The sequence below is a fragment of the Salmo salar genome, chromosome ssa12 (genome assembly GCF_905237065.1).
Source record: "Salmo salar chromosome ssa12, Ssal_v3.1, whole genome shotgun sequence".
NCBI lineage: Eukaryota > Metazoa > Chordata > Actinopteri > Salmoniformes > Salmonidae > Salmo > Salmo salar.
The window spans coordinates 6,090,517-6,117,698 of NC_059453.1; the positions used below are offsets into that span (position 1 = coordinate 6,090,517).

At 42.3% G+C, this 27,182-nt stretch overlaps 2 protein-coding genes across 5 annotated transcripts in view; both read right to left on the bottom strand.

Annotated features, from left to right (window-relative positions):
• The window catches only part of LOC106593835 (zinc finger protein 883-like), a 262,127-nt gene that overhangs the window by 86,624 nt on the left and 148,321 nt on the right, over nt 1-27,182 (bottom strand). The gene's annotated exons all lie outside the window — the stretch shown is intronic.
• On the bottom strand, nt 2,352-26,126 carry LOC106591624 (zinc finger protein 501-like). Of its 3 annotated transcripts, none has more exons than XM_045690561.1 (4): nt 25,516-26,126; nt 4,631-4,728; nt 4,321-4,504; nt 2,352-3,396 (listed from the first exon to the last, which is right to left on the bottom strand). In XM_045690561.1, exons 1-4 carry the CDS (start codon nt 25,805-25,807, stop codon nt 2,738-2,740), a joined length of 1,233 nt encoding a protein of 410 aa, XP_045546517.1. In that variant the 5' UTR covers nt 25,808-26,126; the 3' UTR covers nt 2,352-2,737. The 3 variants fall into 3 exon arrangements, with proteins under 3 accessions (XP_045546517.1, XP_045546518.1, XP_045546516.1); XM_045690562.1 differs by lacking the exons at nt 4,321-4,504; nt 4,631-4,728 and adding exons at nt 24,682-24,859; nt 24,995-25,092 and having other exon boundaries at nt 25,516-26,081; XM_045690560.1 differs by lacking the exons at nt 2,352-3,396; nt 4,321-4,504; nt 4,631-4,728 and adding exons at nt 20,018-21,708; nt 24,682-24,859; nt 24,995-25,092 and having other exon boundaries at nt 25,516-26,073.

Genomic DNA, 27,182 nt, shown 5'->3' on the forward strand with positions numbered 1-27,182 from the left:
ACTCAAGACACAGACATCTCTGGATTCCTATCAAGCAGGTGGTTCTAAATATATAACCTTCATAGCTGTATGATACAGAATGCGACCCACACACTTCCTTCAACCTAAATTAAGCAAATAAGTAATTATCAAAAAAAGATATATATTTTTTACATTTGAGACAGACACAAAGCACATCAGTAACATCTCCCCGTTGTCTCAAGGGTTCGACACAATGTTGATTTAGATGTTCACAAATTTTTACATTTTGACTAATCACTAATGTCATGATATTTTGGGTAAAGAAAAAAAAAGTGAAATATTTATGGCAGACTTATTATTATATTTATATTTTTCACCCCCTTTTTCTCCCCAATTTATGTCAATTGGTAGTTATTCTTGTCTCATCGCTGCAACGCACGGATTCGGGAGAGGCGAACGTCAAGAGCCATGCGTCCTCCGAAACACAACCGCACTGCTTTTTGACACAATTCCCACGCATGCGCCCGGCCCGCCACAGTAGTTGCTAGAACGCGATGGGACATGGACATCCTGACCAGCCAAACCCTCCCACAACCCGGACGACGCTGGGCAAATTGTCTCTTCTGGTCGTGGCCGGCTGCAACAGAGCTGGGTATCAAACCAGAATCTGTACTAATGCAGCTAGCACAATGCAGTGCCTTAGACGCTGCGCCACTCGGAAGGCTGCATTTATATTTCTGTTCAGTATATATATTTTATATTTGAGATTCTTCAAAGTAGCCACCCTTTGCCTTGACAGCTTTGCACACGCTTGGCATTCTGTCAACTAGCTTCACCTGAAATACTTTTTTCAACAGTCTTGAAGGAGTTCCAACATATGCTGAACACTTATTGGTTGCTTTTCCTTCACTCTGTGTTTTGGCTCATTGTCCTGTTGAAAAACAAATGATAGTCCCACTAAGTGCAAACCAGATGGATGGCGTATCGCTGCAGAATGCTATGGTAGCCAACCTGGTTAAGTGTGCCTTGGATTCTAAATAAATCACTGACGTCACCAGCCAAGCACCCCCAAACCATCGCACCTCCTCCTCCATGCTTCACGGTGGGAACTACACATGCGGAGATCATCCATTCACCTACTCGCATCTCACAAAGACACTGCGTTTGACTGACCTTCGTGTCTTTAAGTAACGATGGACAATTGTTACTCTTTGCTTATTTGAGCCGTTCTTGCCATAATATGGACTTTGTATTTTACCAAATAGGGCATCTTCTGTATACCACCCTACCTTGTCACAACACAACTGATTGGCTCAAACGCATTAAGAAATAAAGAAATTCCACAAATTAACTTTAAGAAGGCACACCTGTTAATTGAAATGCATTACAGGAGACTACCTCATGAAGCTGGTTGAGAGAATACCAAGAGTGTGCAAAGGTTGGCTACTTTGAATAATCTAAAATATTTTGATTTGTTTAACACGTTTTTGGTTACTACATGATTCCATATGTGTTATTTCATAGTTTATGTCTTCACTATTATTCTACAATGTAGAACATAGTAAAAATAAAGAAAAACCCTCGAATGAGTAGGTGTGTCCAAACTTTTGACTGGTACTGTAAATTCCTCTACCATAAGCTGCCTCCAATGTTGTTTTAGAGAATTTGGCAGTATGTCCAACCGGCCTCACAAATACAGACCACGCGTAACCACACCCACCCAGGACCTCCACATCCTGCTTCTTCACCTGCGGGAGACTGAGACCAGCCACCTGGACAGCTGATGAAACCGAGTAGAATGTCTCTCTGTAATAAAGACATTTTGTGGGGAAACACAAATTCTGATTGGCTGGGCCTGGCTCGTCAGTGGGTGGGCCTATGCCTTCCTAGGCCCACCCATGGTTGCACCCCTGCCCAGTCATGTGAAGTCCATAGATCAGGCCTAATGAATTTGACATTGACTGATTTCCATATATGTATATGAATATGTACCATATATGTACTGTGAATCGTTGAAATTGTTGCATGTTGTGTTTATATTTTTGTTCAGTACATATACATAGCCATATTTTAAAGTATATAAAGTAAATATGAATTCTCTATGACATATTTGTATACGTTTTATTAGACTTTTATGATGTAATAGATCATATGTGAAGAACGGCGCTGAATTAGATGGCTGCCATTTTATGATCCCGTAACCTACTAAGGTGGATATTGATCCAACACCTGCCATTTATTCAAACCAGCCCACTGGGCACAGAAGTCAGTTCAACATATAGTTCCTATTTACATTTCTTTGAGTCGTCAACTAAAATAAATCCAACATGAAATCAACACAAAATATCACCTGTCATTGGATTTAGGTTGCAAGTTGGGTGGAGTCCAAGTCAAACCAAGATTCTTTATTTCTGAGCTCAGAGAGAATAACAGAGTTACACAGCGCAGTGTAGACAGTCTGAATTCCTGAAGCATTGGGTAATGAGCAAATATCTTTATAGTTTCCTGTTCCTGGGAGGGACTTTATTCATACAAGGACACAGGTGCAAACAGCTGGTTTGCAACACAGGATGATATTCCCAGGAACAGGAGATTATAATAGGACAGTTTCACAAGGTTAGTCACATACTCAGTTATGTGGACACACATACAATTAACATTTTCCATTACAGTCTGAATATTCTCATTCTCAGTCAACAATATAAGACAATGGGAGCACTGTGTATGTTCTCTGATGAATTTTAAGTCAATGTGATGTGAAATATCAACTTACACTCTAGGAGAAGTCATTATTCTCTCCTGTGTGGAATTTAACATGACTTTTAAGTGACTGTGATGAGCAATATGTCTTCCCACAGTCTGAGCAGTTGTAAGGCTTCTCCTCTGTGTGCAGTCTCATGTGTTCCTTCAGGCTTCTTGACTGGCTAAAACTCTTTCCACACTGGGCGCAATGGAAAGGCTTCTCCCCTGTATGTGTAAGCTCATGAGCTTTCAGGTTTCCTACATGGCTAAAACGCTTTCCACACTTGGGGCAATGGAAAGGTTTCTCTCCTGTGTGTATTCGCTCATGAGCTTTCAGGTTTCCTACCTGGCTAAAACTCTTTCCACACAGGGCGCAATAGTATGGCTTCTCCCCTGTGTGTATTCGCGCATGAGCTTTGAGGGTGTCTAACCGCTTAAAACTCTTTCCACAATGGGAGCAATGGAAAGGCTTCTCCCCTGTGTGTATCCTCTCATGTCTTTTCATGTTAACTAACCTTTTAAAACTCTTTCCACAGTGGGCGCAATGGTGTGGCTTCTCCCCTGTGTGCATTCGCTCATGAGCTTTCAGGCTTCCTAACCTGATGAAACTCTTTTGAATCTGGGAGCAGAGGTGTTGTTGTGTAGCTGGTTTGGACGTCTCTGGCTCTGGTTCCTCCGAGTTTGGTTTTTCTCCTGCCAAAGAATGTTTATTTAAAGAGAGACCTGCATGAAACCTCCACATGATAAAACGGCCTTGCTATGAGGTTTAATCCAAATCAGATTCCTCAATAACCAGAGGCAAGTTTTTTAACATTTAAAAATGTAAAACAATCTTGGTGTGATTTTAAAACAAATGTTGTACAGCTTCCTGGTAATTACTGATAATATGTTTACATGAATATTTTATTCATTCTGTTTTAGAAGTCAACACAAACAACTAGACAGTTCTATGATACCCAAGACACAGACATTTCTTTTTGATTCCTATCAAGCAGGTGGTTGTAAATATATAACCTTCTTAGCTGTATGGTACAGAATGTGACATTTTCGATATGCATAAAAGCTTATTTTTCTCCAAATTTGTGCACAAATTTGTGCCAAGATAATCCATCCAGGTGTGCCATATCAAGGCTGATTAAACAGCATAGTCATTACACAGGTGCCCCTTGTGCCGGGGACAATAAATCAGTATGGCTACCACAGGATTCTGCAGCGATACGCCATCCCATCTGGTTTGGGATTAGTGGGACTATCATTTGTTTTTCAACATTACAATGACCAAACACACCTCCAGGCTGTGTAAGAGCAATTTGACCAAAAAGGAGAGTGATGGAGTGCTGCATCAGATGACCTGGTTTCCACAATCACCCAATTTCAACCCATTTGAGATGGTTTGGGATGAGTTGGACCGCAGAGTGAAGGAAAAGCAGCCAACAAGTGCTCAGCATATGCGGGACCTCCTTCAAGACTGTTGGAAAAGCATTCCAGATGAAGCTGGTTGAGAGAATGCAAAGAGTGTGCAAAGCTGTATTTGTATTAGTCGGGGACAGACCTACTGGGAACAGATACCAGTGGGCAGATCTTTTTTATATGTTACAACTAAACTACAGCACTCACTTTGATGAGTCAAATCTGATCCTTTCTTCTCTTCTCCTCTCACAGTTCCACTCAACCCTGTTGTTTTCCTGCAGTCCACCAGCAGCACAGACAATGTCTTCATACCCAGCAGTAAGGCGCTACCGGGAAAGGCACAACACGGGGACTCTGGGAGGGTGGAAGGGGGTGAGCTAGCATTGTCCTGCTAATCATAAAGAGGAGACACATATCATTATGGATGCTGATGTCACTGTTGTCATAAAGTGCTTTACAGAAACCCAGCCCAGACCCTGATAGAGCAAGCTGTATGCTAGACCAGACCAAGCTGTACCATCTGGTGTAATGATCTGGAGAGACTCTTCTCTGCCTCGTCAGCATCAGGATGTTGTTGAGGCTCCCCAGAGGATCCACAATAGTCATGTCTCTCTCCTGTGTGAATGAGAACATCAAACAGATGGTAAACTTATGATCTTCTATTACAATCACAGAGTCTTACAAGAGGCATTAATATGTCTACAAAGGGCCTAAAATTATTTTTAAAAAAGGGCCTAAAAATCACCATGATTTTTAAATATATTGTTTGTGATGCAAATGTGAAAGGGTGACTTTCACTTTTACTTGAGTCATTTTCTATTAAGGTATCTTTACTTTTACTCAAGTATGACAATTGGGTACTTTTTCCACCACTGTGATGCAAATGTTAAATGGTTCCATAAAATGGGTTCCTTTTGCATCCCTTTCATATTTTAAGTAGAAATTATGCTCCAATATTGAATTTTAAAAGACTGTTATATTAGTTAAAGTGCACTTTAATATAGACCACATGGAGAATTTAATACATCTAATTTAAAAGTCCGCAAAATATATGTACCAATGGCAGATTGCCCCTTAAACAATTCCTACAGTACTGAACAACATATTCAAGTGTAGAACTTCAGTAGAATGCCCATTTAAAACCACACATTAGTTCAACAACTGCATAGTTTGTGCCCCTGTTTTTAAGACAGTACTCACTGGTGGTAATCTGATATTCTGTCTCCTCCTCCTCCTTTTTCACTCCCAAAACGTCTTCCTCCTCCTCTTTTACTGAGATAGCCTCATCTTCCTCTTTCACTCCAAAATGTTCTTCCTGGTCTTTCACTACATTCTCTTCTTTCAATGTTATGGCATCTACCTCCTTTTTCATTCTGAAAGCTTCTACCTCCTCCTCTTCCACTCTGACAACGTCTTTCCCATTTTCCTCTTTCACTGTAATATCATCCTCTTCTTCTTTCAAAGCAATAGCCTCCTCTTCCTCCTTTTTCATTCTGAATGCTTCTTCGTCTTCTTTCACCAGAGCTTCTTTCTCCGTCTTGCTTAGTGAACTCATGCTCCGGGAGATTAGCCTAGTGCAGTGCAGTATCAAGTTAACACATTTGCTAATTTAACAAGCAAATTACGTTGTAATGAGCTAGTAGATAGGTAAACAGAATTATGTTTAAAACACTAAGAGTAATATACACAAGATTGTTCGAAAGCGCTTCAATGTTTAGGTTTTATGTTCGCTTGCAAACCATCACGTTGGTTAAATCAGTAGTCTGTTGTCGCTGTTGAAGAAGCCTCCAGTTCCGTCCACTAGATTATACGTCACGCAAGAAGCATCACATGAAATACTCACATCGCCATCTGCTGACTGGAGTGGGTAACGCAGATTGGAGAAAAAAATCTTAATTTCAATCTTTATTATGGCAAACAATGTCATAAGAAGTAATTTAAAAACAACCAGATGTTATATTTTCTCTTACTTCTTACAGCCAATATTTTCCTCCAGGACTGGCCTGCCCATTAGGCAGGATTAGGTGACAGATTGAAGAGGCATATTCAGAGCTAAATTGACCAAGGCTCATCGCTAACAACACATAATAACACCTCATATAATGCTGCCCAAAAACAATGAAAACGTTGCAAGAGGCAACATGGACAGATAGGGCTCTACCTGTGTAGAGAAAGATGCCCCTTTGCCCTTCCAGTCTCTAAAGTGCCCTTTTGGATGGTGGAATAATTTGTATGCATTTTTTTCTCATAGTTATTCTGAACCTGCTGCCTGCAAGTCGTCGTTAAATTCACCTAAGTGATTTGTATTTTCCTTCAACTTTCTGAAGAAGAAACAGCCAGGAAATGCCCCTGTCTGAGTGCATTTGTCTACCACTATGTGTAGCTGTTAGCGATGATGCTAATGACAACCATCTTCTGGTTGATGGAAAAGCTTTAGTGGCAACAAATGGAACTGGGTTGGATATAGTCATGGTAGGATACATGATAGTGGCAACACATGGAGTTGGGTTGGATATAGTCATGGTACAACAAATATTGTGGTTAAGCTGAAATATACTAATTGATAAAACAAAACGTATTTTTCGAAGAAGAAAAAAAGAAAAAAATGTATAATTTTAGTGAATGATATCATAAATAGGACTGGTGGAGTTATGTCACACATGCAGCTAACACAGACATATGGAAATGTCTGCTCTACCCAAAATTACAACCAAGTAATTGCAGCATTACCACAAAAATGGAAGAGGCAAGTAGAAGGGGAAAAAAGAAAGGAACTTGTATGTCGGCCCTGCATTAAAGACCATAAATGGTTAAAGAAAAGTGTGAAAATAAAAACATATTCCAATTTCATTTAAGGACCAAAAAACTGACAGCTGTGCCGTATAAATTGCAAAATAGTTGGAAAGAGATTTTCGATGTACCCATTCCATGGCACATGGTTTATGAATTGATACGCAAAACAACGCCGGATTCAAAACTTCAAATTTTTCTATTTAAAATACTATACAAAATTCTTGTAACTAATAGAATGTTATATATATGGGGGATACAATCTTCCCAGCTCTGCAGATTCTGCTGTGAGGAGGCAGAGTCATTAGATCATTTATTTTGGTATTGTCCATATGTAGCTCGTTTTTGGTCGCAGGTCCAGGAATGGCTGAAGAATTGCAACATTTGCCTAGAACTAACGCTGTAGATAGCAATACTGGGTGATTTGAAAAGCCATAGTCAATCAATCAATAATATAATTATTATTTTAGCAAAAATGTTTGTTTTTAATTTACAATCTGTAGAAGCTATGAGAATAGAAAGGTTCAGTACTTTTGTGAAGCATCACAGCACAGTTGAAAAATATATGGCAAATAGAAATCCAAAATGGATGATGTTGAGAAATAGATGGGAGGGGTTGAATGGAGCTGAAGAGTGGGACTAATAACAACAAGATAAACAATGTAAAACATACGGGGTCTGTAAAATGTATATAGGTTCAAAACTTTTGTGAAATAGCAGTTACAAATAGAAATCAAACTGGATGGACATCAGAAATAGAGGAAGGACTAAAAACAAACAAAATATAAATATTGTAAAATAGATTGTGTCTGTAACATGTGTATAAGTTGTATAAACTGAAGGTAGAAGCCTAAGTGTTATTGTTTATTAGTTTACTCCAATTGCGGGAAGGGTGGTAGGGTTTGCGGGGAATAATAAAGGTATATTCTAAAAAAGTATGTATATCTATACAGGTATGTGTATGTATCAGGGGCGAAAATCTGATATCAACTTTGGAGGGGACAATTACATGAAATTTTCTCAAGAGCAATTCCTGAGGGGGACACCAAAAGTAGTGCTGTAACACATAGCCTACATTGTAATATGGTAAATGTATATTGAGGAACCAAAGAAAAAGGTGTTTGCCGTACTCCTAACTATCGGTACCCAAAACTACACAACTAATCACAACAGCAATACCATTGCCTTTAACAAATCTTAGTTCAGTCACCAGTTTAAGTTGAGAGTGGGGGTATCCATGGCATTTTCCAATTATGTTCCTATTTTACAAGTCAAAAAAATTGAGAACCTTTCATAATGTTGCCAAACAAAGACTCCCTGTCTCTGCCAGTCTGTCCCTGCATATCTGTCCCCAACTCTGCTGTCTGTGTGCCATCTGTTGCCTGCTCTGCCTAATGACATCATTGTGAAACATTTCCATTAGAATTTCATTTCTTTCTTATGAACATTTTATCAACTAGTCTTTGAGATATTAGGCTACTTGCGTTTTGGTGTACTGAAATAAAACTCTGATGTCCATCTTTTATTTTTCTGCCATTTTTCTACCTGGCTGGCTGGCTACACACACACACACAGTGTGTAGGTTATTTACAGTAGGAGATGGGCTTCTATCATCTTATCTTGTATCATTCTATTTGGGCTTCAATCTAAAAGGTAGCTAGCAAATGTGAAACTGATTAAAATGACAAGAGTTGACAGCTGTATGATTTCACCATTTACACAACATATGCTGCAACCTATTGTAATTTTAATAGTTTGTTTCATATTGGCTGGCTTCCAACAATAGCTGAATTTGCAAAGCTAGCAAGCACCAATTCAGTTTCAGTGGTGTTTGCTATAATCTTTGCTACCCGGGTTAAATAAAGGTGAAATAAAATAAATAAATAAAAGTTCCCTTGCGACAATTTAGCTTTTGCAACGAGACCATTAAATATATTTAAGACAATGGTAGAAGAGAGTGTAGTTCTGTTCAGTTTGGACTTCAGTTTATCGCTAACCTTATCACAGGGACTTTGAAGCACTAACTTACATCATCTGCATGCTGATCTTGGAATAAATTGACGATAGCAAAGATTCAATCTTTGACGAGGCCACATAAATGGAATAATTACTAGCTAGCTTAATAGTTAATATTTGCCCGCTAGCTCTGCATATTCAGCTAGTGTGTGTGTGCGATTGACTGGATTAACCTCACGTCAGTTACGTTCATTGAGTGCCTTTCAGACAGTGGATACCACCCCTCTGTTACCTTGCCAACTAAGGAACTGGCAGTGGATCAAACCATTGTGAGGCAAAGGGTGGGGGGGTCACAATCTTTTGAAACTTAAAAACGCGCTATTAAGTGTCTATAATCAGCACAATTGCTTTCATTGCGTATTATTAATATTATTTAAATTACATAGTTATGTTTCAGTGATATATTGGGGGGACAAATCATATTTTTCCCAGGATGGGGGGGTCGTGTCCCCCCCGTCCCCCCCGGGATTTCCGCCCCTGGTATGTATATATGTGTATATGTATGCATATGTGTATGTATATGGATATATATATTTACAAAAAAAAGAAATGGGGGATTGGAAATGATGCAGACAATTACATTGATGGAAGCAACAATCCTTCTGCAATATTAATCTGATTTTCCCCTTAAAAACAAACAAATGAAAAAAAAACAACGATGAGTCAGCCAGTTTTGCCCAGTGAGATATTGTTTGTGAGAGAGAATATGGTAGACGGTTGTTATCTAAAAGTGATTGATGTGTTTTTTTGTGTCCTTTGGTTGTCCTCTCGTTGACCTGTTAATGACATCATCTCCGGATGTTCTCACCATATTTAGTGTGTGATTATGTGACTTTATAGTGCAGCTGTTTCTTTGTAGTAAAACACGTTTGAAGTAAAAAAAAATAATGTCCTGGTGATTGATGTGGTGTGTAGTAACCTTGTTGAGCTTAAAGAAATGTGTTTGATGTAAAATATGTGGGATGCCCCGTGGGATGTCTCAGTCAACCCCCCCCCCGCCAAAAGCCCCACAGGCCTCACACCATCCTCTTTGAAAGGGTCATTGTACTCTTTAACTATGCTTCCTTTACTGACAAACTAAACAGATCATTTTTACCCTTTAAAAATAGTTGTCAGCTATCTAGATTTAATGGTCAAGAGATTGTGAACCTAGAGGGGCCCTTGCAGACATGCTGTGTTTAGGTACACATACGTTTTCTGTTTATGAAGGAATAAATGATTGACAGGATATAGACCACAAAAAAATATAATTCTAGTCTTTAACGATGTGCCCTTTACTAATGACTTAAACAGATCATTTTAACACAGGCTAAGTCAGGGGTACACAGTGTGTTTTCTTGGTAGTCTTAAACAAATCTACTGTGAAACAAAAGTATCCACATCACACACATGGTTATGGGCTTAAAAAAATAAGCCACCAGTACCTTGTCAGATATAGTTTAAATGTATTCATATTTGAGTTTGTATCCCAATATGACACTTCAAATACATCACAGAAGACTGAAATGTAACAAAATACCTATTGTGTTTATTGAGCTGTACACTGAGATGCTCAGTGTGTCAATATCCCCCTCCAGTGATTCCCCAACATCTTGTCAACATGTGCCGCAAAAATGGAGCAGATATCTTATACCAGTCTATCTTTATAGACATGTATCCATAACAAGACTTAGGCCTCCTCTATAGTGTCCAAAAACCTCTCCAAAATTTTTAAACATCTTTCTTTTCATGCATATACATTTGAAGTCGGAAGTTTACATACACCTTAGCCAAATACATTGTAATACATCTGTGGAGATAGGAGAAACTTCCAGAAGGACAACCATCTCTGCACCCCTCCAACAATCAGGCCTTTATGGTAGAGTTGCCTGACGGATGCAACTCCTCAGTAAAAGGCACATGACAGCCCATATTTGAGTTTGCCAAAAGGCACCTAAAGGACTCTTAGACCATGAGAAACACGATTCTCTGGTCTGATAAAGCCAAGATTGAACTCTTTGCCTGAATGCCAAGCGTCACGTCAGGAGGAAACCTGGCACCATCCCTAGGGTGAAGCATGGTAGTGGCAGCATCATGCTGTGGGGATGTTTTTTAGCAGCAGGGGCTGGGAAACTAGTCAGAATCGAGGGAAAGAAGAACAGAGAAAAGTACAGAGATCCTTGATGAAAACCTGCTCCAGAGCACTCAGGACCTCAGACTGAGGGCGAAGGTTCACCGTCCAACAGGTCAACAACCCTAAGCACACAACCAAGACAACGCAGTAGCGGCTTCGGGACAAGTCTCTGGTCTCTGAATGTCCTTGAGTGGCCGAGCCTGAGCCCAGACTTGAACCCGATCTAACATCTCTGGAGAGACCTGAAAATAGCTGTGCAGAAACGCTCCCCATACAACCTGACAGAGCTTGGGAGGATCTGCAGAGAAGAATGTGAGAAACTCTCCAAATACAGATTTGCCAAGCTTGTAGTGTCATTCCCAAGAAGACTCAATGCTGTAATCGCTGCCAAAGGTGCTTCAACAATGTACTGAGTAAAGGGTCTGAATACGAATGTAAATGTTATATTTCCATTATTTTTTAAATATATTTTTTTATAAATTAGCAACAATTTCTAAAAACCTGTTTTTGTCTTGTCATTATGGGGTATTGTGTGTACAGTTGAAGTCGGAAGTTTACATACACCTTAGCCAAATACATTTAAACTTAGTTTTTCACAATTCCTGACATGTAATCCTAGTAAAAATTCACTGTCTTAGGTCAGTTAGGATCACCACTTAATTTTAAAGTCAGGGCTCTGGCTTGGCCACTCAAGGGCAAATGTCAGAATAACAGTAGAGAGAATGATTTATTTCAGCTTTTATTTCTTTCATCACATTCCCAATGGGTCAGAACTTTACATACACTCAATTAGTATTTGGTAGCATTGCCTTTAAATTGTTTAACTTGGGTAAAATGTTTCGGGTAGCCTTCCACAAGCTTCCCACAATAAGTTGGGTGAATTTTGGCCCATTCCTCCTGACAGAGCTGGTGTAACTGAGTCAGGTTTGTAGGCCTGCTTGCTCGCACACACTTTTTCAGTTCTGCCCACAAATTTTCTATAGGTTGAGGTCAGGGCTTTGTGATGGCCACTCCATGACTTTGTTGTCCTTAAGCCATTTTGCCACAACTTTGGAATTTTTGGAAGTATGCTTGGGGTCATTGTTCATTTGGAAGACCCATTTGCGACCAAGCTTTAACTTCCTGACTGATGTCTTGAGATGTTGCTTCAATATATCCACATAATTTTCCTGCCTCATGTTGCCATCTATATTGTGAAGTGCACCAGTCCCTTCTGCAGCAAAGCACCCCCACAACATGATGCTGCCACCCCCGTGCATCACGGTTGGGATGGTGTTCTTTGGCTTGCAAGCCTCCCTCTTTTTCCTCCAAACATAACGATGGTCATTATGGCCAAACAGTTCTATTTTTGTTACATCAGACCAGAGGTCATCTCCCCAAAAAGTATGATCTTTGTCCCCATGTGCAGTTGCAAACCGTGGTCTGGCTTTTTTATGGCGGTATTGGAGCAGTGGCTTCTTCCTTACTGAGCGGCCTTTTAGGTTATGTCGATATAGGACTCGTTTTACTGTGGATATAGATACTTTGTACCTGTTTCCTCCAGCATCTTCACAAGGTCCTTTGCTGTTGTTCTGGGATTGGTTTGCACTTTTCGCAACAAAGTACGTTCATCTCTAGGAGACAGAACGTGTCTACTTCCTGAGTGGTATGACGGCTGCGTGGTCCTATGGTGTTTATACTTGCGTACTGTTGTTTGTACAGATGAACGTGGTAACTTCAGAGATTTGGAAATTGCTCCCAAGGATGAACCAGACTTGTGGAGGTCTACAATTTTGTTCTGAGTTCTTGGCTGATTTCTTTTGATTTTCCAATGATGTCAAGCAAAGAGGCACTGAGTGTGAAGGTAGGCCTTGAAATACATCCACAGGTACACCTCCAATTGACTCAAATGATGTCAATTAGCCTATCAGAAGTTTCCAAAGCCATAACATAATTTTCTGGAATTTTCCAAGCTGTTTAAAGGCACAGTCAACTTAGTGTACGTAAACTTCTGACCCACTGGAATTGTGATACAGTGAAATAATCTGTCTGTTAACAATTGTTGGAAAAATTACTTGTGTCATGCACAAAGTAAATGTCCTAACCGACTTGCAAAAACTATAGTTTGTTAACAAGACATTTACATTTACATTTAAGTCATTTAGCAGACGCTCTTATCCAGAGCGACTTACAAATTGGTGCATTCACCTTATAATATCCAGTGGAACAACCACTTTACAATAGTGCATCTAAATCTTTTAAGGATTACTTTATCCTATCCCAGGTATTCCTTGAAGAGGTGGGGTTTCAGGTGTCTCCGGAAGGTGGTGATTGACTCCGCTGTCCTGGCGTCGTGAGGGAGCTTGTTCCACCATTGGGGTGCCAGAGCAGCGAACAGTTTTGACTGGGCTGAGCGGGAACTGTGCTTCCTCAGAGGTAGGGAGGCGAGCAGGCCAGAGGTGGATGAACGGAGTGCCCTTGTTTGGGTGTAGGGCCTGATCAGAGCCTGATCAGAGGTGCCGTTCCCTCACAGCTCCGTAGGCAAGCACCATGGTCTTGTAGCGGATGCGAGCTTCGACTGGAAGCCAGTGGAGAGAGCGGAGGATCGGGGTGACGTGAGAGAACTTGGGAAGGTTGAACACCAGACGGGCTGCGGCGTTCTGGATGAGTTGTAGGGGTTTAATGGCACAGGCAGGGAGCCCAGCCAACAGCGAGTTGCAATAATCCAGACGGGAGATGACAAGTGCCTGGATTAGGACCTGCGCCGCTTCCTGTGTGAGGCAGGGCCGTACTCTGCGAATGTTTTAGAGCATGAACCTACACGATCGGGTCACCGCCTTGATGTTGGTGGAGAACGACAGGGTGTTGTCCAGGGTCACGCCAAGGCTCTTAGCACTCTGGGAGGAGGACACAAGGGAGTTGTCAACCGTGATGGCGAGATCATGGAACGGGCAGTCCTTCCCCGGGAGGAAGAGCAGCTCCGTCTTGCCGAGGTTCAGCTTGAGGTGGTGATCCGTCATCCACACTGATATGTCTGCCAGACATGCAGAGATGCGATTCGCCACCTGGTTGTCAGAAGGGGGAAAGGAGAAGATTAATTGTGTGTCATCTGCATAGCAATGATATGAGAGACCATGTGAGGATATGACAGAGCCAAGTGACTTGGTGTATAGCGAGAATAGGAGTGGGCCAAGAACAGAGCCCTGGGGGACACCAGTGGTGAGAGCACGTGGTGCGGAGACAGATTCTCGCCACGCCACCTGGTAGGAGCGACCTGTCAGGTAGGACGCAATCCAAGCGTGGGCGGCGCCGGAGATGCCCAGCTCGGAGAGGGTGGAGAGGAGGATCTGATGGTTCACGGTATCAAAGGCAGCAGATAGGTCTAGAAGGATGAGAGCAGAGGAGAGAGAGTTAGCTTTAGCAGTGCGGAGAGCCTCCGTGACACAGAGAAGAGCAGTCTCAGTTGAATGCCCAGTCTTGAAACCTGACTGATTAGGATCAAGAAGGTAATTCTGAGAGAGATAGCAAGAGAGCTGGCCAAGGACGGCACGTTCAAGAGTTTTGGAGAGAAAGGAAAGAAGGGATACTGGTCTGTAGTTGTTGACATCGGAGGGATCGAGTGTAGGTTTTTTCAGAAGGGGTGCAACTCTCGCTCTCTTGAAGACGGAAGGGACGTAGCCAGCGGTCAAGGATGAGTTGATGAGCGAGGTGAGGTAGGGGAGAAGGTCTCCGGAAATGGTCTGGAGAAGAGAGGAGGGATAGGGTCAAGTGGGCAGGTTGTTGGGCGGCCGGCCGTCACAAGACGCGAGATTTCATCTGGAGAGAGAGGGGAGAAAGAGGTCAAAGCACAGGGTAGGGCAGTGTGAGCAGGACCAGCAGTGTCGTTTGACTTAGCAAACGAGGATCGGATGTCGTCAACCTTCTTTTCAAAATGGTTGACGAAGTCATTCGCAGAGAGGGAGGAGGGGGGGGGAGGGGGAGGAGGATTCAGGAGGGAGGAGAAGGTAGCAAAGAGCTTCCTAGGGTTAGAGGCAGATGCTTGGAGTTTAGAGTGGTAGAAAGTGGCTTTAGCAGCAGAGACAGAAGAGGAAAATGTAGAGAGGAGGGAGTGAAAGGATGCCAGGTCCGCAGGGAGGCGAGTTATCCTCCATTTCCGCTTGGCTGCCCGGAGCCCTGTTCTGTGAGCTCGCAGTGAGTCGTCGAGCCACGGAGCAGGAGGGGAGGACCGAGCCGGCCTGGAGGATAGGGGACAGAGGAAATCAAAGGATGCAGAGAGGGAGGAGAGGAGGTTTGAGGAGGCAGAATCAGGAGATAGGTTGGAGAAGGTTTGAGCAGAGGGAAGAGATGATAGGATGGAAGAGGAGAGAGTAGCGGGAGAGAGAGAGCGAAGGTTGGGACGGCGCAATACCATCCGAGTAGGGGCAGAGTGAGAAGTGTTGGATGAGAGTGAGAGGGAAAAGGATACAAGGTAGTAGTCGGAGACTTGGAGGGGAGTTGCAGTGAGATTAGTGGAAGAACAGCATCTAGTAAAGATGAGGTCAAGCGTATTGCCTGCCTTGTGAGTAGGGGGGGAAGGTGAGAGGGTGAGGTCGAAAGAGGAGAGGAGTGGAAAGAAGGAGGCAGAGAGGAATGAGTCGAAGGTAGACGTGGGGAGGTTAAAGTCACCCAGAACTGTGAGAGGTGAGCCATCCTCAGGAAAGGAACTTATCAAGGCGTCAAGCTCATTGATGAACTCTCCAAGGGAACCTGGAGGGCGATAAATGATAAGGATGTTAAGCTTGAAAGGGCTGGTAACTGTGACAGCATGGAATTCAAATGAGGAGATAGACAGATGGGTCAGGGGAGAAAGAGAGAATGTCCACTTGGGAGAGATGAGGATTCCAGTGCCACCACCCCGCTGGCTCGATGCTCTAGGGGTATGCGAGAACACGTAGTCAGACGAGGAGAGAGCAGTAGGAGTAGCAGTGTTATCTGTGGTAATCCATGTTTCCGTCAGCGCCAGGAAGTCTAGGGACTGGAGGGTAGCATAGGCTGAGATGAACTCAGCCTTGTTGGCCGCAGACCGGCAGTTCCAGAGGCTGCCGGAGACCTGGAACTCCACGTGGGTCGTGCGCGCTGGGACCACCAGGTTAGAGTGGCAGCGGCCACGCGGTGTGGAGCGTTTGTATGGCCTGTGCAGAGGAGAGAGAACAGGGATAGACAGACACATAGTAGACAAGCTACAGAAGAGGGTACGCTAATGCAAAGGAGATTGGAATGACAAGTGGACTACACGTCTCGAATGTTCAGGAAGTTAAGCTTACGTTGCAAAAATCTTATTGACTAAAATGATACAGTACTGCTGGCTGGTGGAGTAGGCTAGCTAGCAGTGGCTGCGTTGTTGACTTTGAACGTGTAGCTGGCTAGGTAACCTCGATAGTTTCAGTACTACACCTTGTCATGATACAAAGCAACTTTGGAGCTAGCTAGCTAACATAACACTAATCAAGACGTTCCTTGTAATGTATTTAGTTTCTACAATGCTGCTCGTCGGTAATAGTTGGCTGGGTTAGGAAGACATTTGTGGAGTGGTTGAAAAACTAGTTTTAATGACTCCAACCTAAGTGTCTGTAAACTTCCGACTTCAACTGTAGATTGATGAGAGGAATTTAAAAAAAAGGTTTTTGAATAAAGCTGTAATGTAACAAAATGTGGAAAAAGTCAAGGGGTCTGAATACTTTCTGAAGGCACAGTATATATCCTAATTAATAGAATTTGGACAGGAACATGGTTATTTTTTTTATTTAAGCAGGTAACTCAACTGAGAACACAGTCTCATTTACAGCAAATAGCTGGGGAATAGTTACAGGGCAGAGGAGGGGGATGAATGAGCCAATTGCTGGGGATGATTAGGTGACAGTGATGGTATGAGGGTCAGATTGGGAATGTAGCCAGGACACCAGGGTTAACACCCCTACTCTTATGATAAGTGCAATGGGATCTTTAGTGACCACAGAGAGGACACCCGTTTAATGTCCCATCCAAAAGACAGCAAACTACACAGGGTAATGTCAACCAATCACTGCCCAGGATATTGTTTTTAGACCAGAGGAAAGGGTGCCTCCTACTGGCCCTCCAACACCACTTCCAGCAGAATTTGGTCTCCCTTCCAGGGATCAACCAGGACCAACCCTGCTTCGCTGGAAAAGCCAGCCAGCAGTGGGATGCAGGGTGGTATGCTGCTGTCTCTAAAATCCAGCCTAATTATTTTCCCTCAGGAAGTTCTGGTAAATAGTGGTTGTAGTGTACTGCTGTCACCACCAGGCCTGGAGGGCATTTTGACTTTGTTGATAGCGAGCTGTGTTAGCGAGAGCGAGCTGTGTTAGCTGTGTTAGCTGTGTTAGCGAGCTGTGTTAGCAGTGTTAGCTATGTTGCGAAAGACATAGCAGCTAGCTAACTGGCTACTGACCAACCTATTGTGTGTATTGAACATTCCTATCGGACTGTAACAGCTAGCTAACTGGCTACTGATCAACCTATTGTGTGTATTGAACATTCATATAGGACTGTAGCAGCTAGCTAACTGGCTACTGATCAACCTATTGTGTGTATTGAACATTCATATTGGACTGTAACAGCTAGCTAACTGGCTACTGATCAACCTATTGTGTGTATTGAACATTCATATTGGACTGTAGCAGCTAGCTAACTGGCTACTGATCAACCTATTGTGTGTATTGAACATTCATATTGGACTGTAGCAGCTAGCTAACTGGCTACTGATCAACCTATTGTGTGTATTGAACATTCATATTGGACTGTAGCAGCTAGCTAACTGGCTACTGATCAACCTATTGTGTGTATTGAACATTCATATTGGACTGTAGCAGCTAGCTAACTGGCTACTGATTAACCTATTGTGTGTATTTAACATTCATATTGGACAGCCTTACCTATAGAGTAGCACCACCACCCATCAGCCCATTCTCTTCTTGACGTCAAAGCTGCAGTGTATTGTTGCTGTAGGAGTTTATAATTAATAATCCTATTTATTTCAAGCCACACTAATATGTCACCATACTATTCCTTTAAAGCCCCACTAAGATATCACTGTACTATTCCTTTAAGCCCCTCTGTCAGATATAAATCATCAGAGTGGGAAACCAACTGAAATGAAAACAATGGAGCAAATGGATCACTATCAGAGGGGTGTATTATTATGACATCATATAGAACTACTCAGACATTCCAAATATCACTTGATTATCAGAGGGGTGTATTATGACATCAGATAGAACTACTCAGACATTCCAAATATCACTTGATTATCAGAGGGGTGTATTATGACATCAGATAGAACTACTCAGACATTCCAAATATCACTTGATTATCAGAGGGGTGTATTATGACATCAGATAGAACTACTCAGACATTCCAAATATCACTTGATTATCAGAGGGGTGTATTATGACATCAGATAGAACTACTCAGACATTCCAAATATCACTTGATTATCAGAGGGGTGTATTATGACATCAGATAGAACTACTCAGACATTCCAAATATCACTTGATTATCAGAGGGGTGTATTATGACATCAGATAGAACTACTCAGACATTCCAAATATCACTTGATTATCAGAGGGGTGTATTATGACATCAGATAGAACTACTCAGACATTCCAAATATCACTTGATTATCAGAGGGGTTATTATGACTTCAGATAGAACTACTCAGACATTCCAAATATCACTTGATTATCAGAGGGATGTACTATGACATCAGATAGAACTACTCAAGACATTCCAAATCAGGCTTCATCCATATCATGAAGATGGATATTGATCCAACCATTTCAAAAGTAATGACCAGGCTGATGGAAACAGGATATGCCTGTACAGCTTTATAAATGCCGACAGACGATTTGTTAGTTCGTTTGACATGGGGGGGGGGGGTATTTTTGTGTCAGTAAAAGCGTTTTAGTGAGAAATAGCAGTGGAAACGCCTTTATGAGAAATATTTATATAATAACCATCACATCTTAGTTAACTTGGAGTCACGCGATGACATGTTGTGTGGTCCTCCCACTACGACTTGGGAACCCATGCAGTTTATTAGGCTACAGATGAAATAAGTTATGAACTTCACAGGGGGGTGAAATTGCATGTGATGAGATTGATGCTCCTTTCCAATACATTTTGATGGTCTTATTCTGGTGACATGATGACCGATGCTTGGTTGCCATTTGACAAATAAAATAACATCTATCTCTCTTATCCATAATAATCTCATCATGTAGGTAGACTACCCGCACTGTAATGTGAGCTGCTGGCTACAGTGCACGTGCCATGTTCACATTGTCTATAAAACTCAACAGTTTTTAAACCATCAGTAGAGTTGAAAATGTGATGGAAACCCATTTAACTTGTATTTTTCATTCAGTTCATGGGAATTTAACAATAAAAGTATTTTTTTTGTGCACTACATGATCATGCAAAGCATTTTATCCGCAATAAGTATGTTTGATGGAAACATTTCTGGTGGGAAAATGCATATATTGTTTAATGCAGATTTGAGAATATTCACATGAAAATCTGTGGCAAATTGCATGGAAACTTAGCTACTAAAGTGGATATTGATCCAACACCTGCTGCTTATTCAAACCAGCCCACTGGGCACAGACGTCAGTTCAACATCTAGTTTCTATTTACATTTCTTTGAGTCCTCAACTAAAGTGAATTCAACATGAAATCAATACAAAATATCACCTGTCATTGGATTTAGGTTGCCAGTTGGGTGAAAAATAAACAAAGATTCCTGATGTTGATGGCTTTTTTACAAATCCAACATTGATCTATCATTGATCTATCATCATCATATGCATTTGTTTTGTTGAAATGACGTGGAAACAATGTTTATTCATCAGTGGGAAGCTTGTAAATGTCTCAGGAAGTCGAACAATGAAACAGCAATCCGTGGGAGAGTTGTGGTGGATATTATACAATAAGGATCTGCTGGAGTCCAAGTCAAACCAAGATTCTTTATTTCTGAGCTCAGAGAGAATAACAGAGTTACACAGCGCAGTGTAGACAATCTGAATTCCTGAAGCATTGGGTGATGAGCACATATCTTTATTGTTTCCTGTTCCTGGGAGGGACTTTATTCATTCAAGGACACAGGTGCAGCTGATCTGCAACACAGGATGATACTCCCAAGAACAGGAGATTATAATAGGACAGTTTCACAAGGTTAGTCACATACTCAGTTATGTGGACACATACAATTAACATTTTCCATTACAGAGTCTGTGAACATTTTCATTTCATTAAATCATCAGTGGGCCAACAATGCAAATGTAAACAATGGAACAAATGCATCACATCCAAATATCACTGTATTATCTGTAGTGCTGGAGGAAAGACACCCAGATAAACACAGTCAGAGTTTAAAAAAAGGACCATTTAAACACATGGAATCTGATCTACTCTGTATTCAAACTGACATACACCATATTCAATTCATGTTTTCTAATAAAAACATACAAATATATGTTTGAGTATACTTTGTACCATTTAATTTCATATGGTATAAACAACTAAACACATTCTCAGTCAACAATATAAGACAATGGGAGCACTGTGTATGTTCTCTGATGAATTTTAAGTCAATTTGATGTAAAATATACATTTACACACTAGGAGAAGTAATTAAGTCAATGTGATGTGAAATATCAATATACACTAGAAGTAATTATTCTCTGCTGTGTGGATTCTCACATGATGATTAAGTGACCGTGATGAGTAATATGTCTTCCCACAGTCTGACCATTTGTAAGACTTCTCCCCTGTGTGCAGTCTCATGTGTTATTTCAGGCTTCATAATTTGGAAAAAATTCTTTGCACAGTGGGAGCAGACTTCTCCCCTGTGTGTATTCGCTCATGGGCTTTCAGGTGTCCTAATTGGCTAAAACTCTTTGCACACTGGGAGCAGTGGTAAGGCTTCTCCCCTGTGTGGGTTCTCACATGAACTTTAAGTGATTGTGATGAGTAATAGGTCTTCCCACAGTCTGAGCATTGGTAAGGCTTCACCCCTGTGTGCAGTCTCATGTGTTCTTTCAGATGTCCTAAATGGATAAAACTCTTTGCACAGTGGGAGCAGTGGTAAGGTTTCTCCCCTGTGTGTATTCGCTGATGAATTTTCAGGCTTCCTGACTGGCTAAAACTCTTTCCACATTGGGAGCAATGGTAAAGCTTCTCCCCTGTGTGTATTCGCTCATGAACTTTCAGGTTTCCTAACTGGCTAAAACTACTTCCGCATTGGGAACAGTGGTAAGGCCTCTCCCCTGTGTGTATTCGCTCATGGGCTTTCAGGTATCCTAACTGGCTAAAACTCTTTGCACACTGGGGGCAGTGGTATGGCTTCTCCCCTGTGTGGGTTCTCACATGAACTTTAAGTGACCATGATGAGTAATATGTCTTTCCACAGTCTGAGCATTTGTAAGGGTTCTCCCCTGTGTGTATTCGCTCATGAGCTTTCAGGCTCCTTAACTGGTTAAAACTATGTCCACACTGGGCGCAATGGTGTGGCTTCTCTCCAGTGTGCGTCCTCCCATGTCTTTTCAGGCTTCCTAACTTGGTAAAACGCTTTCCAATCTGGGAGCAGAGGTGCCGTCTTGCTGGTTTGGATGTCTCTGGTTCCTCCGAATTCGTTTTTTCTCCTGCCAAAGACAGTGTTTATTTAAAGAGAGACCAGAATGAAATCTCCCCATGATAAAACTGCCTTGCTATGAGGTTTAATCCAAATCAGAGCCCTCAACCTGAGGCCAGTTTTCAAACATTTAATCATTTAGGTTGTAGAGATTCCTGGTAATTACTGATATGTTTACTTACTTATTTATTCATTCTGTTTAAGAAGTCAGAATACAAACAACTAGACCGTTCTAGGACCCTCAAAACACAGACATCGATGGATTCCTATCGAGCAGGTGGTTCTAAATATATAACCTTCATAGTTGTAAGATACATAATTTGACTTTTTCCATATGCACAAACACTTATTTCTCTCAAATTTTGTGCACAAATTTGTTAACATCCTTTTGCCAAGATAATCCATCCACCTGACAGGTGTGGAATATCATGAAGTTAATTAAACAGCATTACACAGGTCCACCTTGTGCTGGGGACAATAAACGGCCACTCTAAAATGTGCAGTTTTGTCACACAACACAATGCCACAGATGTGCAATTGCCATGCAGGAATATCCACTGGAGCTGTTACCAGAGAATTGAATCTTAATTTCTCTACCATAAGCCACCTCAAACGTTGTTTTAGAGAATTTGGCAGTACATCCAACCGGCCACACAACCGCAGACTACGTGTAACCATGCCAACCAGGACCTCGACATTGTCTTAGACCAGCCACCCGGACAGCTTCATTGGCTGGGCCTGGCTCCCCAGTGGGTGGGACTAGCTCCCCAGCAGGTAGATGGCTGCGCCCCTGCCCAGTAATGTGAAGTTCATAGATTAGGGCCTAATGAATTTATTTACATTGACTGATTTCCTTATATGAACTGTAAATCAGTTAATTGAAATTGTTGCAGGATGCTCTCGATGGTGCAGCTGTATAACTTTTTGATGATCTGGGGACCCATGCCAAATCTTTTCAGTCTCCTGAGGGGGAATAGGTTTTGTTGTGCCCTCTTCACAACTGTCTTGTGTGCTTGGACCATGTTTGTTGGTGATGTGGACACCAAGGAACTTGAAGCTCTCAACCTGCTCCACTATAGCCCCGTCAATGAGAATGGGGGCGTGCTCGGTCATCCTTTTCCTGTAGTCCACAATCATCTCCTTTGTTTTGATCACGTTGAGGGAGAGGTTGTTGTCCTGGCACCACACAGCCAGGTCTCTGACCTCCTCCCTATAGGCTGTCTCGTCGTTGTCGGTGATCAAGCCTACCACTGTTGTGTCATCGGCAAACTTAATGATGGTGTTGAATTCACGCCTGGCCGTGCAGTCATGAGTGAACAGGGAGTACAGGAGGAGCCTGAGTACGCACCCCTGAGGGGACCTCATGTTGAGGATCAGCGAAGTGGTGTAGTTTCCTACCTTCACCACCTGGGGGAGACCCGTCAGAAGTCCAGGACCCAGCAGCACAGGGCGGGGTTCAAACCCAGGGCCTTGAGCTTAATGATGAGTTGAGGGTACTATGGTGGTGAATGCTGAGCTATAGTCAATGAACAGCATTCTTACATAGGTATTCCTCTTGTCCAGATGGCATAGGGCAGTGTGCAGTGAGATGGCATCGTCTGTGGATCTATTGGGATGGTAAGCAAATTGAAGTGGGTCTAGGGTGTCAGGAAGAGGTGATACGATCCTTGACTAGTCTCTCAAAGCACTTCATGATGACAGAATGAGTGCTACAGGACAATAGTCATTTAGTTCAGTTACCTTTGCTTTCTAGGGGATGGGAACAATGGTGGACATCTTGAAGCATGTGGGGACAGCAGACTGGGATAGGGAGAGATTGAATATGTCCGTAACAGGTGTGCCTTGTTAAAAAAGTTCATTTGTGGAATTTCTTATCTTCTTTATGCGTTTAAGCCAATAAGTTGTGATGTGACATGGTAGGGGTGAAGATAGCCCTATTTGGTAAAAGACCAAGCCCATATTATGGCAAGAACAGCTAAAATAAGCAAAGAGAACAAACAGTCCATCATTACTTTAAGATATGAAGATCAGTCAATACTGAAACTTTCAAGAACTTTCAAATTTTCTTCAAGTGCAGTCACACAAAACTTCAAGCGCTATGATGAAACTGGCTCTGACGAGGACCGCAACAGGAAAGGAAGACCCAGAGTTACCTCTGCTGCAGAGGATAAATTCATAAGAGTTAAGTGCACTTCAGATTGCAGCCCAAATAAATTCTTCAGAGTTCAAGTAACAGACAGATCTCAACATCAACTGTTCAGAGGAGACATCGTGAATCAGGCCTTCATGGTGCTGCAAAAAAAACCCACTAAGAATAAGAGACTTGATTGGGGCAAGAAACACGAGCAATGGACATTAGACCGGCGGACATTTGTCCTTTGGTCTGATGAGTCCAAATTTGAGATGTTTGGTTCCAACCGTCGTGTCTTTGTGAGATGCAGAGTAGAGTGGTTCCCACCGTTAACCATGGAGGAGGAGGTGTGATGGTGTGCGGGTGCTTTGCTGGTGACAATGTCTGTGATTTATTTAGAATTCAAGGCATACTTAACCAGCATGGCTACCACAGCATTCTGCAGCGATATGCCATCCCATCTGGTTTGCGCTTAGTGGGACTGGCATCTTTTTTTCAATGGAGGACAATGACCCAACACACCTCCAGGCTGTGTAAGGGCTATTTGACCAAGAAGGAGAGTTATGGAGTGCTGCATCATATGACCTGGCCTCCACAATCAACCAACCCTCAACCCAATTGAGATGGTTTGGGATGAGTTGGACCGCAGAGTGAAGGAAAAGCAGCCAACAAGTGCTCAGCATATGTGAGACCTCCTTCAAGACTGTTGGAAAAGCATTCCAGGTGAAGCTGGTTGAGAGAATGCCAAGAGTGTGCAAAGCTGTATTTGTATTAGTCGGGGACAGCCAAACTGGGAACAGATACCAGTGGGCAGATCTATTTTATTTGTTCAAACTAAACTACAGCACTTACTTTGATGAGTCAAATCTGATCCTTTCTTCTCTTCTCCTCCTCTCACAGTTCCACTCAGCCCCGTTGTTTTCCTGCAGTCCACCAGCAGCACAGACAACCTCTTCATACCCAGCAGTAAGGTGCTACCGGGAGAGACACGGCACGGGGACTCCGGGAGGGTGGAAGGGCTAGCGTTGTCCTGGTAACCATAAAGAGGGGACACAGACACATATCATTATGGATGCTGATGTCACTGTTGTCATGAAGTGCTTTACAGAAACCCAGCCCAGACCCTGATAGATCAAGCTGTATGCTAGACCAGACCAAGCTGTACCATCTGGTGTTCTGATCTGGAGAGACTCTTCTCTGACTCGTCAGCATCAGGATGTTGTTGAAGCTCCCCAGAGGATCCACAATAGTCATGTCTCTCTCCTGTGTTAATGAGAACATCAAACAGATGGTAAACTTATGACCGTCTCTTAAAATCATAGGGTCTTACAAGAGGCATTAATATCTCTAAACAGGGCCTAAAATGCAAATGTTAAAGGGTTGTTCCATGAAATGGGTGCATTTTGCATCCCTTTGATATAAGTATAAATTATGCTCCAATAGTCCATTTTAAAAGCCTGTTGTATTAGATGAGGTGCACTTTAATATAGACCACATGGAATATTCAATAAATCTAATTTAAAAGACCCCAAAATATATGTACCAATGGCAGATTGACCCTTTAACAATTCCTACAGTACTGAACAACATATTCAAGTGTATAACTTCAGTAGAATGCCCCTTTAAAACCCCACATTAGTTCAACAGCTGCATAGTTTGTGCCCCTGTTTTTAAGACAGTACTCACTGGTGGTAATCTGATATTCTGTCTCCTCTTTCACTCCCAGAACGTCTTCCTTCTTCACCTTTATTGAGATAGCGTCCTCTTCCTCTCTAAAAGGTTCTTTCTCTTCTTTCCCTATAACAACCTCCTCTTCCTCCTTTTTCATTCTGAAAGGTTCTTTCTCTTCTTTCACTGTAATATCCTCCTCCTCTTTCACGACAATGTTCAGCGCCAGAGCTTCTCTCTCCAAACAGCAAACCTCATCTTCTTTAGCAGGGGAGGAGAAGTTTAGTGAACTCATGGTCAGTGAACTCATGGTCAGTGATGTTAGCTAGCTAGTTAGCATTAGCGACTAGCCTAGTACTAGGCTCAGCATCAATCTTTAACAAGTTTGCAAATTGAACAAGCAAATTAGGTTCGAGTTAACCAGTTGATAGGTCAACAGAAATGCGTTTTAAACACTGAGATCAGATAATTAACATAGTCTAAAACCTCAATCTTTCAGTTGTATGTTGGCTAGCAAGCTACCGAGGTGATTGAAAGAGAAGCCGTGTTGTTGTTCCTGAAGAAGCGTCCCGTCCAGTCCATTATACGTCACGCAAGAAGCGTCACCTGAAAGACGCACATCGCCATCTGTTGACTGGAGTGAGTACCGCAGTTTGGAAACAATAGTTACTCCACTTTTTGTATTGGAAAGAACGTCATAATAATTTAACAATTAGTTAATATATTTTCTCTTTCGTCTTACAAATAATAAGTTTGCTGACGACACAACAGTGGTAGGCCTGATCACCGACAACAATGAGATGGCCTACAGGGAGGAGGTCAGAGAACTGGCAGTGTGGTGCCAGGACAACAACCTCTCCCTCAATGTGAGCAAGACAAAGGAGCTGATCGTGGACTACAGGAAAAGGCGGGTCCGAACAGGCCCCCATTAACATCGACGGGGCTGTAGTGGAGCGGGTCGAGAGTTTCAAGTTCCTTGGTGTCCACATCACCAACGAACTATCATGGTCCAAACATACCAAGACAGTCTTGAAAAGGGCACGACAAAACCTTTTTCCACTCAGGAGACTGAAAAGATTTGGCATGGGTCCCCAGATCCTCAAAAGGTTCTACAGCTGCACCATCAAGAGCATCCTGACCGGTTGCATCACCGCCTGGTATGGCAACAGCTTGGCATCTGACCGTAAGGCGCTACAGAGGGTAGTGCAAACAGCCCAGTACATCACTGGGGCCAAGCTTCCTGCCATCCATGTGTCAGAGGAAAGCCCATAAAATTGTCAGAGACTCCAGTCACCCAAGTTATAGACAGTTTTCTCTGCTACCACACAGCAAGCGGTACCGGAGCGCCAAGTCTAGGACCAAAAGGTTCCTCAACAGCTTCTACCCCCAAGTCATAATACTGCTGAACATTTAATACAATCGCCACCGGACTATTTACTATTTACATGTACTTTTGTACACTGCTGCTACTCAATGTTTATTATCTATGCGTAATCCCTTCACCCCTACCTACATGTACAAATGACCTCAACTAACCTGTACCCCCGCACACTGACTCGGTACCCCCTGTATATAACCTCGTTATTGTTATTCTTATTGTGTTATTTCTATTTCTTATTTTTTGCTTTAGTCTGTTTGGTAGATTTGTTTTCTTAACTCTTCTTGACCTGCACTGTTGGTTGGGA

Coding starts and splice junctions, on each gene's coding strand:
- LOC106591624 (XM_045690560.1), bottom strand. CDS start 25,807: ATGAGTTCACTGACCATGAGTTCACTAAACTTCTCCTCCCCTGCTAAA. Junction 24,860..24,994: donor CCAGATCAGAACACCAGATG/GTACAGCTTGGT, acceptor TATGGTTACCAG/GACAACGCTAGCCCTTCCAC. Junction 21,709..24,681: donor ATCAGATTTGACTCATCAAA/GTAAGTGCTGTA, acceptor TGTCTTTGGCAG/GAGAAAAAACGAATTCGGAG.